The sequence below is a fragment of the Pseudoliparis swirei genome, chromosome 14 (genome assembly GCF_029220125.1).
Source record: "Pseudoliparis swirei isolate HS2019 ecotype Mariana Trench chromosome 14, NWPU_hadal_v1, whole genome shotgun sequence".
Classification (NCBI taxonomy): Eukaryota; Metazoa; Chordata; class Actinopteri; order Perciformes; family Liparidae; genus Pseudoliparis; species Pseudoliparis swirei.
Window position 1 is genome coordinate 3,265,214 of NC_079401.1, and position 11,577 is coordinate 3,276,790.

General features: G+C 47.1%; 4 protein-coding genes across 6 annotated transcripts in view; 2 read left to right on the top strand and 2 right to left on the bottom strand.

Moving 5' to 3' along the window:
• Positions 1-1,382, top strand: part of nid2a (nidogen 2a (osteonidogen)) — a 35,003-nt gene extending 33,621 nt beyond the window's left edge. Inside the window, exon 44 of the mRNA XM_056431270.1 lies at positions 629-1,382. Coding sequence (XP_056287245.1) covers positions 629-639 — 11 coding nt within the window. The 3' untranslated portion in view covers positions 640-1,382. The remainder of the gene's footprint in view (positions 1-628) is intronic.
• A 52-nt stretch (positions 1,383-1,434) lies between these two features.
• Positions 1,435-3,625, bottom strand: rtraf (RNA transcription, translation and transport factor). The gene is made up of 8 exons (XM_056431271.1): positions 3,481-3,625; positions 2,991-3,115; positions 2,805-2,904; positions 2,526-2,606; positions 2,323-2,411; positions 2,150-2,218; positions 2,019-2,067; positions 1,435-1,930 (listed from the first exon to the last, which is right to left on the bottom strand). The coding sequence occupies exons 1-8, from the start codon at positions 3,539-3,541 to the stop codon at positions 1,776-1,778; spliced, it is 729 nt and encodes a 242-aa protein (XP_056287246.1). The 5' UTR covers positions 3,542-3,625; the 3' UTR covers positions 1,435-1,775.
• Positions 3,626-4,062: 437 nt separating this feature from the next.
• sap18 (Sin3A-associated protein) lies at positions 4,063-5,917 on the bottom strand. The gene is made up of 4 exons (XM_056430912.1): positions 5,747-5,917; positions 4,656-4,765; positions 4,461-4,583; positions 4,063-4,357 (listed from the first exon to the last, which is right to left on the bottom strand). The coding sequence occupies exons 1-4, from the start codon at positions 5,816-5,818 to the stop codon at positions 4,201-4,203; spliced, it is 462 nt and encodes a 153-aa protein (XP_056286887.1). The 5' UTR covers positions 5,819-5,917; the 3' UTR covers positions 4,063-4,200.
• LOC130204294 (gap junction beta-6 protein-like) lies at positions 4,775-11,387 on the top strand. 3 transcript variants are annotated; one of them, XM_056430910.1, is made up of 7 exons: positions 4,775-5,233; positions 8,399-8,444; positions 8,890-9,061; positions 9,132-9,284; positions 10,728-10,876; positions 10,967-11,202; positions 11,291-11,369. In XM_056430910.1, exons 3-6 carry the CDS (start codon positions 8,891-8,893, stop codon positions 11,184-11,186), a joined length of 693 nt encoding a protein of 230 aa, XP_056286885.1. In that variant the 5' UTR covers positions 4,775-5,233; positions 8,399-8,444; position 8,890; the 3' UTR covers positions 11,187-11,202; positions 11,291-11,369. The 3 variants fall into 3 exon arrangements, with proteins under 3 accessions (XP_056286885.1, XP_056286884.1, XP_056286886.1); XM_056430909.1 differs by lacking the exon at positions 4,775-5,233 and having other exon boundaries at positions 7,556-8,444; XM_056430911.1 differs by lacking the exon at positions 4,775-5,233 and having other exon boundaries at positions 7,556-9,061; positions 10,967-11,179; positions 11,294-11,387.
• Positions 11,388-11,577: the final 190 nt, after the last annotated feature.

Genomic DNA, 11,577 nt, shown 5'->3' on the forward strand with positions numbered 1-11,577 from the left:
CTGTTTTTATAAATCTTTTGAAAGCAGAGTATGAATAGTGGTCGCCTGTGATTGGCTGAAGCCCAGCAGGCAGTCATCACACAGCTGGCTGTGAGCGCTGATTACACAGCCGTCCTGTACGCGTTGCGTCACGTTTGATGTGTCGACGTCCGCGTCTTAAAACCCTTTAAAGTACAAAGCCGGCCCTCTAAACACAGGATGAGCCCTAAAGAAGCACCTTGACAGATGCCGCCGCCGCCGGAGAGCGTAAAGCCGGCAGCGGAGCGTCAGCGTCTCCTCTCACTCCTCCGAGGCCTCGCGCTCTAATAAAAGCTTCAAAGGAGCCGGCGTAATTGTGGCTGTGATGACGGCTCTAAAACACGCTTGTTCGGGGGTTTGGGAGCCGGCCGTCAGAGGCTGAACACACACACACACACACACTTTACGAGGAGAGTCGTGGGGTTGCTAAGTGCAGGGCTCTGGTGGTTCTGTCATTAGCTCTTGAGCTCCCATCCTGACGCACACAGGAAGTGAGACTCCGACCAGAAACTCCTCATTTCCACCTGGAGTCGTAAATACTTCCCGTGGAGAAGGAGCGCCGAGTCTCACGTGACCTTTTGCCCTCTGAGTGTGTGACTGTGTGTCTCAGGGAGCCACTGACGGCAGAGCAGCGGCTGCCGGGTCCTTCGGTGCTAAACTTCTGGGGAACCGCCGAAAAACAAAGCGCCTCCTTCAGGGTCCCTCGGAAAGAAAGAAAAAGGACTCCGCGGGATGGCTTCCTGTTGCCAGAGCGACCTTCAGGGCAAATGTACAACCCCTCCCCCTCCCCCCAAGTATCTCACCTTAAAGATATAACCCCCAAATAATGTTTTGTAAATTTGTTTTATACCTCATTTGTTTTTTTTCTACTGTATTTTTGTACACCCGTTTTGTTGTGTTTTGTTTTTCTATCGATTTTAAAGCGACGGAACAAATTTGTTTTTAAAAGTCAGTTTTTTGCCAAAGAAGAATGAGATGAGATGTTCAACTGTTGAGAAACATCTGCTCACATCTGCTTCTACTTTTGCTCTCGCTGTGGTTTTGCGATCGGAGTGGATACACACAAATAAAAACCGGTCAGAGGGATTAGTGTGAAGTGCTCTGGGGAAACGTGTAACTCGTTTTCATTTAACTCTCCACAATAAGTGAATTCTCCAAAGTGTTTTTTTTTACTCCATAAAAATGTTGTGGGTGGGACCTCGTTGAATCGGGTCCCGCCTCCCTCTGCACTGACTCTCTCTCTCTCTCTCCATGACACGAGGACATGCTTGTTTTGTTGCCAAATATTTTTAACTACTACTACTTTTTTCAAATCTTTTATAAGATGTGATATTTATAACAATAAAATGAGATTTGGTACTGGTCGTGTTCTGTTGCTGCTTTGAAGAGGAACGGAAAGAAGCACAGGAGGCCCGGTCTGCTCGGCTGCATTTATAGTGACACACACACACACACAGCTTCAAACGTAAACCTTTCTAAACGACACACTCCTCCGCTGTTCGCTCTGGAAACAAAAGATAGCAATAGAACTGTCCGTGAGTATTCAAGAAGCTCTTCTGTGGTTTCTGTTGAGGTGAGACTTCGGTCTGGAGACCAATGAGAGCTGAAATGCAATGAATCAAAAACCTGTTTGCATTCCCCACACCTCCTCCTCCTCCTCCGCCTCATCACAAACACTAACTCATGAACGTCCAACAGAAACAAATTAACTCTCCCGTGGTTCAGTGCCTCCCCCTCTCCTCCTCCTCCTCACGCTCTCATCTGCCGACTTTGCCCAGCCTGTAGTCCGTCTTCGGGTTGGCGATGATGGCCTGGACGGCCACGATGGCCTCGTTGATCCGGGTCTGGAGCTCCCTCAGCTCCTCGATGTGCAGCAGGCGCAGGATCTTGGCCGCCTCGTTCAGGGTAGCGTCTGAGGAGACACGCCGGGGCTTTAGTGTTTGAACTCGTGCCGAAGGGTTCCCGACCCGACCCGGCAACCCCCCCCCCCCTGCACTCACCTCCGGTGTCGAAGCCCAAGGTGTGCTTGTCTAAAGCTACCGGAATACCCTGAGACACACAGCAACACACACAGCGTCACACACACATTGCAGAGAGGTCTCTAGACATCATCGTTGCTGCGGAGCGTCACCTCTGTGCTCTGGCTGGCTCTGCTGATGGCTTCTGGAGAAAGCTTCTCCTGGATCAGAATACGAATGGCCTGGCCATGAGCACACACACACACACACACACACACACACACTCAGTTAGTATCACAAACCCCTATAAAGATAACCACATGAAGCCGAGAGGTTTTAGACGCACCTTGAGCATGACCAGGTAGTCGTCATGCCGTTGGATCTTTAGGATGTTGACCAGAGCCGTCACTCCCGCTTTGAAATCTGGAGAACTACCTATTAGAATATAAAAACAACAACAAAGGGACGATTAATCTTTAAATCGTGTGAAAACTAAAAGAGAAAGAAGGAAAATAGATGAGCTCGTGGACGGGCTGAGAAGTGACTCACTGTCGAGGTTGAGCAGAGGGTCCACCGTCTTGTCGCTGTTGCCGGAGGCGGCCAGCGGCTCGCAGTTCTTATACTTGTCCACTGGGGACAAAAAGACATCAGCGGGTCGGAGAACACGGGATATAAAAGATTGGGTTTTGTTCCACACGCTTTGCAACAGAACTTCACTGAGCTGGCATCATATTCCTTTTACGGTGTCGCCATCTAGTGGTCATCGGTTGTATTGCAGCGTGTGCACTGCTCACAGTACATGTACACGCACGCGCGCGCGCTCCTCACCATTGTCTCCGTATTCATAGCGTACCGCCAGGCCCAGTAACCAGTCCACCGACTCCTGCTTCTCCTGAGCCCCGAATGGACAGCTCAGGTCCTGCAGGTACTGCACACACGAAGAAGAGCACTTTGAGTGAGGAGCCACAATCAGGACGAACTTATTCATAATAGGGGGGTGTGGGGGGGGTCAACCTTCTGGTATGCTGCCGGCCAGTCGGAGCTCGGGACGTTCCTCAGGTTTCCCCGGTCCTCGATCTTGTAGTGGCGGATCTTCTGGTCCTCCAGCCACACCACGCAGTTCCTGTACTGAGTCTCATCTGAGCCGAGAGGACAGAGTGGTCAACGCGACCCAACCGTGACGGTACCGGAGGTCACGTGTGTGTCTTTAACATGCCTGCATTTTAAAGAACAGCCCAGTAAACGCACTCTGCTCTGTGGTGTTTGGAGCTAAACTCGAAGTCACAAAATATGACGGTTAAAGTACAACTAGCAACTTTCATTATATTTAACACGGCCGGATAAGTGCGGCGCATTAAAATCACGTAAACATGTTTTGTTGTATCTCCAAACAGGTGTGTTGGCCAAACGGTAGCTTGAACCTAGGTTGGCAGCTAGCCGTTCGGGACTCCACGTTTAACTGTCGGAACCGCGCTCGGGAACACCTGGATCAGCTTCGTCTCACCTGTGCAGTCGAAGTCTCCCGGGTTGTGATAATCTAGCGCCGTCAGCTTCCTACGAAACATCGCACCGTGTGAGTTAAGTGTAAGCGGCAGCTTTCTTTAGCTAACAGGCTAATATCGGCTGTTTCCTTCGTCGGCTCTCCGTATGTTGCACTACGCATGCGCCGCCGGACATTCTTCAACATCCGGTTATAACTACCAAAATAAAGTTCTACAGCACTAAATACAAATAAATTTTTCTGAAGGGCCGTTCAGTACAATACAAAATGGTTGTATTCATATTGGTGTTTTCTGGCTTCAAATATTTATTTCCGCATTTCATTTCGTATGTTTTTTTAAACTATCTTTAACAGGCCTTTAATTTGTGATAGTTTAACAAATTTGTGTTTCATATAATGTAAAATATCACGGATATCTCACTAGAAATGCTTACTCAATATATATAATATATAATAATGTTGGGGAAATCTGGCCCATCTTAAATGTAATTTAATTTGATGTTTTCTCATTAAAAATGCAGTTAAATAAAAAGACTAAATTCCAAGTACAATCTCACATGTCACAAAGAAAGGGCAGAAACGGTGGAAAAAAATTACAATTTTATTACACGTCGCATTTTATAAAATGAGGCAAACATCCAAGCTGATGTAATTGAACAAAAAAAGAAACCAAAAAAACCCAATACGGTTGCTGTGTGTCTGTTTACGTGTCGGCGTTTATGTTCAGAAGGGCCTCATGCGTGTGCTCAGGGGCGGAGCTCTGTTGGGTGGCGTGATGGCGATGTCCAGATAGTCTCCGATCTGGAAGCGCTGAGACTGCAACGTCATGGAGTCATCCGCGCCCTTCCTGCCGGATACAGTGTTGCCGATATCTTTCAACCTGTTAAAGTGGGGGGACTCGTTTTAATATACAGTGCACACAATTTCCCCACAGAATTAAGCAAGAGGCCTGCCAACCAGTGCTGATGTAGTGTGATGCTGACCTGTACACTTTCCCTCTGGGGTCAGGGAAGACGATGGCAAAGCTGAAGTGGGTCCCCTTTTTTCTGGCTTCTGGATACACTTCCTTCACCAGGCTGGTCAGCTCCTTCAGAGTCGCATCCATCCTGCAATAAACACACATTAGTTCCTCTCTTTTTTTTTGGACACCATGCAGCGCAAAAGGTTTGCGGTCTCACCATGTGTATATCTGCAGCTCGCTGGAGGGAACGTTCCCACGGGCAAATTCGTCTGCTCGGTGGTGTCGGCCAATGTTGGTGGTGAAAACACGCAGCAGAAGGGGGCAGGTCTGCAGAAAAAATAAGCATCAAACATCAAGTATTTAAAAAGAAGAGTAGAGTATGCAGAACAGCTGGCTGCGCGATTCAAGAGAGACGGTGGCACTTGATGTGAACCCAATAAACAAACATGGAAATAGATAAACACTTGGATCCCGACTGGGCGTTACGAGTCTTATTTTGAAAGACACAGGAGTAAGTCTGCTGCCCTCTACTGGTCACACCGAGGAACGACAGCATGCGACATTTTAAATGGTAATATACATTTAAGTTACACATTAACAACTCAATTCAGGTTGGAATTGGTTAGTATTCGTGATAGCATACTAATTAAGTCGCACATGAATATATGTGAATAGTGTACTAAAGAACAGTTAATTACACATGATCAGAAACACCTGTGGAAAGGGACTCACCTGAACCCCACCTGGTGTCTCGTGACCACGACACAAACACGACGCGTGGACAACGGAGCTGAGGTAAGCGACACGTAAACCATGAATGTGTTGCTTGCCAACACTTTATTTGTTTTTATCTAGTCGAAGTTGCGTTTACAGGTTGTGTCCGCCCAGAAACGTGAAAGAAAAACACTTGAATTGTGTTTTGTCGAAATGTTTCATTGACAGTTTTACGGTTCGCGCGGGAAATATGAAGTGAAATAATGTTATCAACACCTCGAGGTAATTAATTTAATAAGTAAACTACAAAATGTATTTATCTGTAACATTAAGGTGGACGAGGAACATCTATGCTAATATAGCTCCGTAGACTAGCCAGTTAGCACAGGCACGCAGTAGAGGCCAAACTTATTTTTTTATTTATTTCCGATGACCGACGCATAACGCAACATAAAATAAAACTGCAACGCGGGGTGACGTGTGGTCTAATGTTTATAGTTAATTAAAGTCAAACAGCTTCCAAGCAGTTAGCGTAGCATTCAGAGCTAACCTAGCTGGCCCTGATCGCTTCGAGCTAATAACAAGCTAACGTACCTTCTCTCGGTCAATGGGCTTCTCTGGCTCCTTCTTGATTTCTTCCTGCGTAATCCGCGATTCAAGGGCCATTATGAATATTATTTTTCACAGATGTATTAATGCACGTCGGTGTCGGCGCTAGCTTCTACCACCTTGCTCCGATATCCAATCGTCGCTGCACCAACAGAATGAGCCTGTTTCCGTTTCCGGTGTCTTTTTAGGTGACGTCGCCCGTCCACGACTCTATCGCCCCCTAGTGGTTCGGAGGGTCTTGTGCATCACAGTGCACGTTGCGAAGCTCTAACGTTATAGGTTAAGGCAAGTGTCAGCGACGGAGTTTGGAGACTTCGTGATGAAGTAGATTTACTTTTCTCTGTTTGCTGCAGCAGTTGAGAAATCGCTCTTCTTCTTTTATTTATTTATCCATTGACAGTTTAACGAAGACGGGGCTCTGCATATCATGAGCCACCTGCAGGGAAAGAGGCTCGACAGCGATGCCACTTTACTGTGGCCGAAAACGGTACTGCATCTACTTTATCTCCGCTGGTCAAATATCAGTATATATAATATATATATATATGTGTGTGTGTCCATTGTTGTTTAAACCCCCCCCCCCTGATATATTACTATATTATGTTTTGGTTTTCTACAGTCATCTCTCTTGTTTATATTGTTTTTGCTTCTAGTGTTTGTTTGTTTTGTAAATAAATAAATCTTCAGGACGTCTTGCAGACTTTCATTCTGGCTGGTCCAGGATCAGTCTGCCAAGTCCACCTACGTTACTCACAGTCACATACTTCCCCCTCCTTCATTACTGCGTGTGTGTGTGTGTAGCTTTCTGGGTAACTTGTGTGTGTGTGTAGTACAGTTTGTGTGTGTGTGTGCATTCTGACACTGGGCCCTTCTGTTCTCTTGCTGCTGAGCTGATCAGAAGCTACTCTAACAATCAGCTCTGTTTCACCTCTCTCCCGACTCATTCACTCTGTGTGACCCCCCCCCCCCCGCCCTCCCTCCACCAGCACCCCCCCCAAAGAATGGATGGCGCTGACCCGCTTGAAACGATCCGCCCGCCGTTCTCCGTCTGTCCCGACAGAGACCAGACAGTGGGTCTTTGAGTCCGGCCCTGACACTGATATCATTCACGGATACATCCGGAGTAAGTGCCACTGTACTTCCCATAACGACCACGAGAATCACAGGCGCCCTCTCTCGTCTCAACCCAGGACGTTTCCCTGCCTCTCCAGATCAATGCTGCACATTTTTGCAGGAAGCGACTGCAGAGGAGACTCTCGCTTCGTTATACCAATTTTATAATGTTGCGACACCTATATGTATTCAGTTTATTTTGTATAGCCCATTCTCACAAATTACACATTTGTCTCAGAGTGCTTTACAATCTGAACACATAGACATCTCTGTCCCAGAACCTCACATCGGATCAGGAAAAACTCCCAAATAACCCTTCACGGGGAAAAAAGGGAAGAACCCTTCAGGAGAGCAACAGAGGAGGATTCCTCTCCAGGATGGACAGAACACTAGACGTCATGTGACCACAAGGACAGATTAGAGTTAGAATACATTCAATGAGTATGACAGAGTGTATGAATAGTTGGTAGTAGGCATGGACCACGATCCAGACCTCCATGATCCATCAGGCAGATGGAGGTAGAGGAGGAGTGGGCGGGGCCTCAGCAGGGCCATGACATCAGACCCAGCCAGGCCCAACGGACCCGATGAGACGTGAAGTCACAAAGACTCCGGAGGAAGCAGAGTTAATAACGTTCAATAGAGAGATGAAAATGCATCCATAAGTAGGGAGAGGAGAGAAGAGGAGAGAAGAGGAGAGAGGTGCTCAGTGTATCCTAAACGCCCCCAGCAGCCTATCAGCCGATAGCAGCATCTCTAGATCTGGACAACCCGAACTATAAGACTATCAAAGAGGAAAGTCTTCAGTCTCCTCTTAAATTCAAACATATCCCAGCATTGGAGCTGAAGCCGACTGCTCATCCTCCGTGTAAAGCGGGTTACAGTTTGTTTTGCTCCCACACTTCAACAAACAGAGGGAGATGCTCCTCACACAGAGCTGCACTGTCCCGCCGGCTGACCGCTGCCAAGTGATGGTCTGGCTCTGAGCTGTATCCTGTTACAATCTCACACACACACACACACACACACACACACAATGTGCAAACACACACACTTTTCCAAGAGGCTCTGGCGGAGCTTTCCAAAGGAGAAAACATAAAAGGAGTTCTCTTTAGTGTTTGGAGCGGAGCGCCTTGTTTAGACTCTCAGGATATCACACAAACAATCCCATTCGTCTTTTAGAGTGACAGACACCGTTATATATGATCATCTTTCCAACTCTTTCTCTTTGCTACATTTCTTTATAAATATCTCTTTCATAGTTGTGTGCTCCACAGAATTACTCCAAAAAACCGCTGCAGCAGGTTTGCCATTGAGATTTTATTTTGAAAGTACCCCCAGGAAGTCAGCTCACACTGGTTTAGCTGTTTAGACACTGAGATCTTTTTATTTAATGGGGAGGAAGGAGGAGCTGCAGGTTTGTGTTCTGCTCAGTTTATTCGACCTTAATAACATTATATTGGACTTCTTTATCCTCGTGCTACAGGTGAGCTGGTTTGTTTGTTTGTTTGTTTGTTTGAGCAGGAAAGGACCATGTGGAATATTTTATTCACCTGACTGCAGACACAAGGTGAGAACACTCACTTTACATCTTCTTTTGGGATATTGCATTAATATTGGTTATGGAAAAGGGGGTTTTAGACAATAAAAGCTCTCTCTCTCCTCAATAATCAATCCGTGGATCGATGGTTGGGTGACTGGTGATGCTCGGTGAGGACCATCGTGGTACAGAGTGCTCAGTGTGTCTCTAGAGGAGTGGGCTCAGTCCGGTCCACAGTGGGCCGGGAGGATCATCAGTTCACATGAATTCTGGCGCCGGGCCTTCGCTCTTCCTCCTCTCACTTTCATTCCTTTTCATCCTCTTCTCGTATCAAACTTCCCTTTTGTTGTGCCGGCCCTCTCGGCTTTCATCTGTCGCCACACGGGGGGGAAAGGGAAACCGGCCGAACCTGGTACCGAGCTCCGCTCCCCTCTCCCCGTGTTGTGCTCTGGTCCTCGTGTCCCCGTGTCCTCAGGATGTCTTGGCCCGCGCTGTACGCTCAGTTGGTCGGGGCCAACCGCCACTCCACCAGCCTGGGCAAAGTCTGGCTCTCGGTGCTGTTTATTTTCCGGGTCATGGTGCTGGTGGTCGCCGCTGAGAGCGTCTGGGGGGACGAGCAGTCTGACTTCACCTGTAACACGCTGCAGGTAGGACCCCCGTCCTGTTCTCCAGATGTGACGACGGCGTGGCTAAGTAACCGTCGTGTCCGTCCTTCAGCCCGGCTGTGCGAACGTCTGCTACGATCAGTTCTTCCCCATCTCCCACATCCGTCTATGGTGTCTCCAGCTGGTCTTTGTCTCCACGCCGACGCTCCTCGTTGCGATGTATGTGGCCTATCGGAACCACGGCGACAAGAAGAGGCTCCTACAGGTGTGTGTGTGTGTGTGTGGGGGGGTCACTTGTCTGCTGCCATGATGGAGGCAGACACACCTGGGCCTGTCGGCTGGTCAGGTTATTCCTTGTCTGTCACGTCTTATTAGGTTGAGATATGTCTTGTGTCATCTTGTTATGTCTTTACTGGTCTTGTCTGTTCTCATCTTTTATCTTTATCTTGTCATGGTTTGATTTATATTGTCATGTGTCAATTTTATTTTATCTTGTCGTGTCATGCTCTATCTTGATGTGTCATGCTCTATATTGTCGTATCATGCTCTATATTGATGTGTCATGCTCTATCTTGATGTGTCATGCTCTATATTGTCGTGTCATGCTCTATCTTGATGTGGCATGCTCTATATTGTCGTGTCATGCTCTATCTTGATGTGTCATGCTCTATATGGTCGTGTCATGCTCTATATTGATGTGTCATGCTCTATATTGTCGTATCATGCTCTATATTGATGTGTCATGCTCTATATTGTCGTGTCATGCTCTATATGGTCGTGTCATGCTCTATATTGTCGTATCATGCTCTATATGGTCGTGTCATGCTCTATATTGTCGTATCATGCTCTATATTGATGTGTCATGCTCTATATTGTCGTATCATGCTCTATATTGATGTGTCATGCTCTATCTTGTCGTGTCATGCTCTATATTGATGTGTCATGCTCTATATTGATGTGTCATGCTCTATATTGATGTGGCATGCTCTATATTGATGTGTCATGCTCTATATTGTCGTGTCATGCTCTATATTGATGTGTCATGCTCTATATTGTATAATGCTCTATATTGATGTGTCATGCTCTATCTTGATGTGTCATGCTCTATCTTGTCGCATCATGCTCTATCTTGTCGCGTCATGCTCTATCTTGTCGCATCATGCTCTATCTTGTCGTGGCATGCTCTATATTGATGTGTCATGCTCTATCTTGTCGCATCATGCTCTATCTTGTAGCGTCATGCTCTATATTGATGTGTCATGCTCTATCTTGATGTGTCATGCTCTATCTTGTCGCGTCATGCTCTATCTTGTCGCATCATGCTCTATCTTGTCGTGGCATGCTCTATCTTGTCGTGTCATGCTCTATCTTGTCGCATCATGCTCTATCTTGTAGCGTCATGCTCTATCTTGTCGTGTCATGCTCTATCTTGTCGTGTCATGCTCTATCTTGTCGCGTCATGCTCTATCTTGTCGCATCATGCTCTATCTTGTCGTGTCATGCTCTATATTGTCGTGTCATGCTCTATCTTGTCGTGTCATGCTCTATATTGTCGTGTCATGCTCTATCTTGTCGTATCATGCTCTATCTTGTCGTGTCATGCTCTATCTTGTCTTGTCATGCTCTATCTTGACATGCTGTACTTTATCTTGTCATGTTGTAACATGTTGTATGTTGTTTAGTTGAATGTTGTCATGTTGTCTGACAGGGTTCTGGTAGAGCTAGTTTCCTCAGCAGCAAAGGCCAGGAGGAAGATCTGGAGACTCTCAAGAGAAGGAGACTCCCCATCGCCGGCGCCCTCTGGTGGACGTACGCCTGCAGCCTGGTGGTCCGGCTGCTGTTTGAAGGAGGTTTCATGTAGGATGCTCTGCATGTCTGCCGTGCTGCTGCTCTGGTACATCATGACTGTTGCCTGTCTGCACACAGCATGTGTCCTTGTCTCTCCAGGTATGCCCTCTATGTGGTATACGATGGTTTTCAGATGCCACGGCAGGTGCAGTGTGACCAGTGGCCGTGTCCTAATCTGGTGGACTGCTTCGTCTCCCGTCCCACCGAGAAAACCATCTTCACCGTTTTCATGGCCACCGCCTCCTCCATCTGCATGGTGCTGAACATGGCGGAACTGGCATATCTCGTTGCCAAGGCTGTCACTAGGGAGAGGTCTTAATCAGTCAGACATTCAGGTGATTAAATCAAACGTGAGGTCTTTCATCCTTTATCGACGTTATCGATGAGCAGAAGGTCCTTAAGTCACAACTTCTTGCTTTTCAGGAGCTTCTGCAGTCAAAAGGAGAGGAAAACATGCAGGAAGTCCAGCCGAGAGAGGACGCAGAGCAGGACACACGAGAAGTCCCTCGTCTCCACCTGAGGAGGCAGGAACCAGGTGGACGACACATGCCGAGAAAAGACTTTAGAAACGGACTATTTACACGTGAATGATCCACAACATGAGACCTGTGAGGTTTAAATGTAACATTCAAACTCCATCCATACTTAATTGTCAATGCTAACATGTATTTAGTATAAATACACTTGTCTATCTTAATCGCATGCTCATC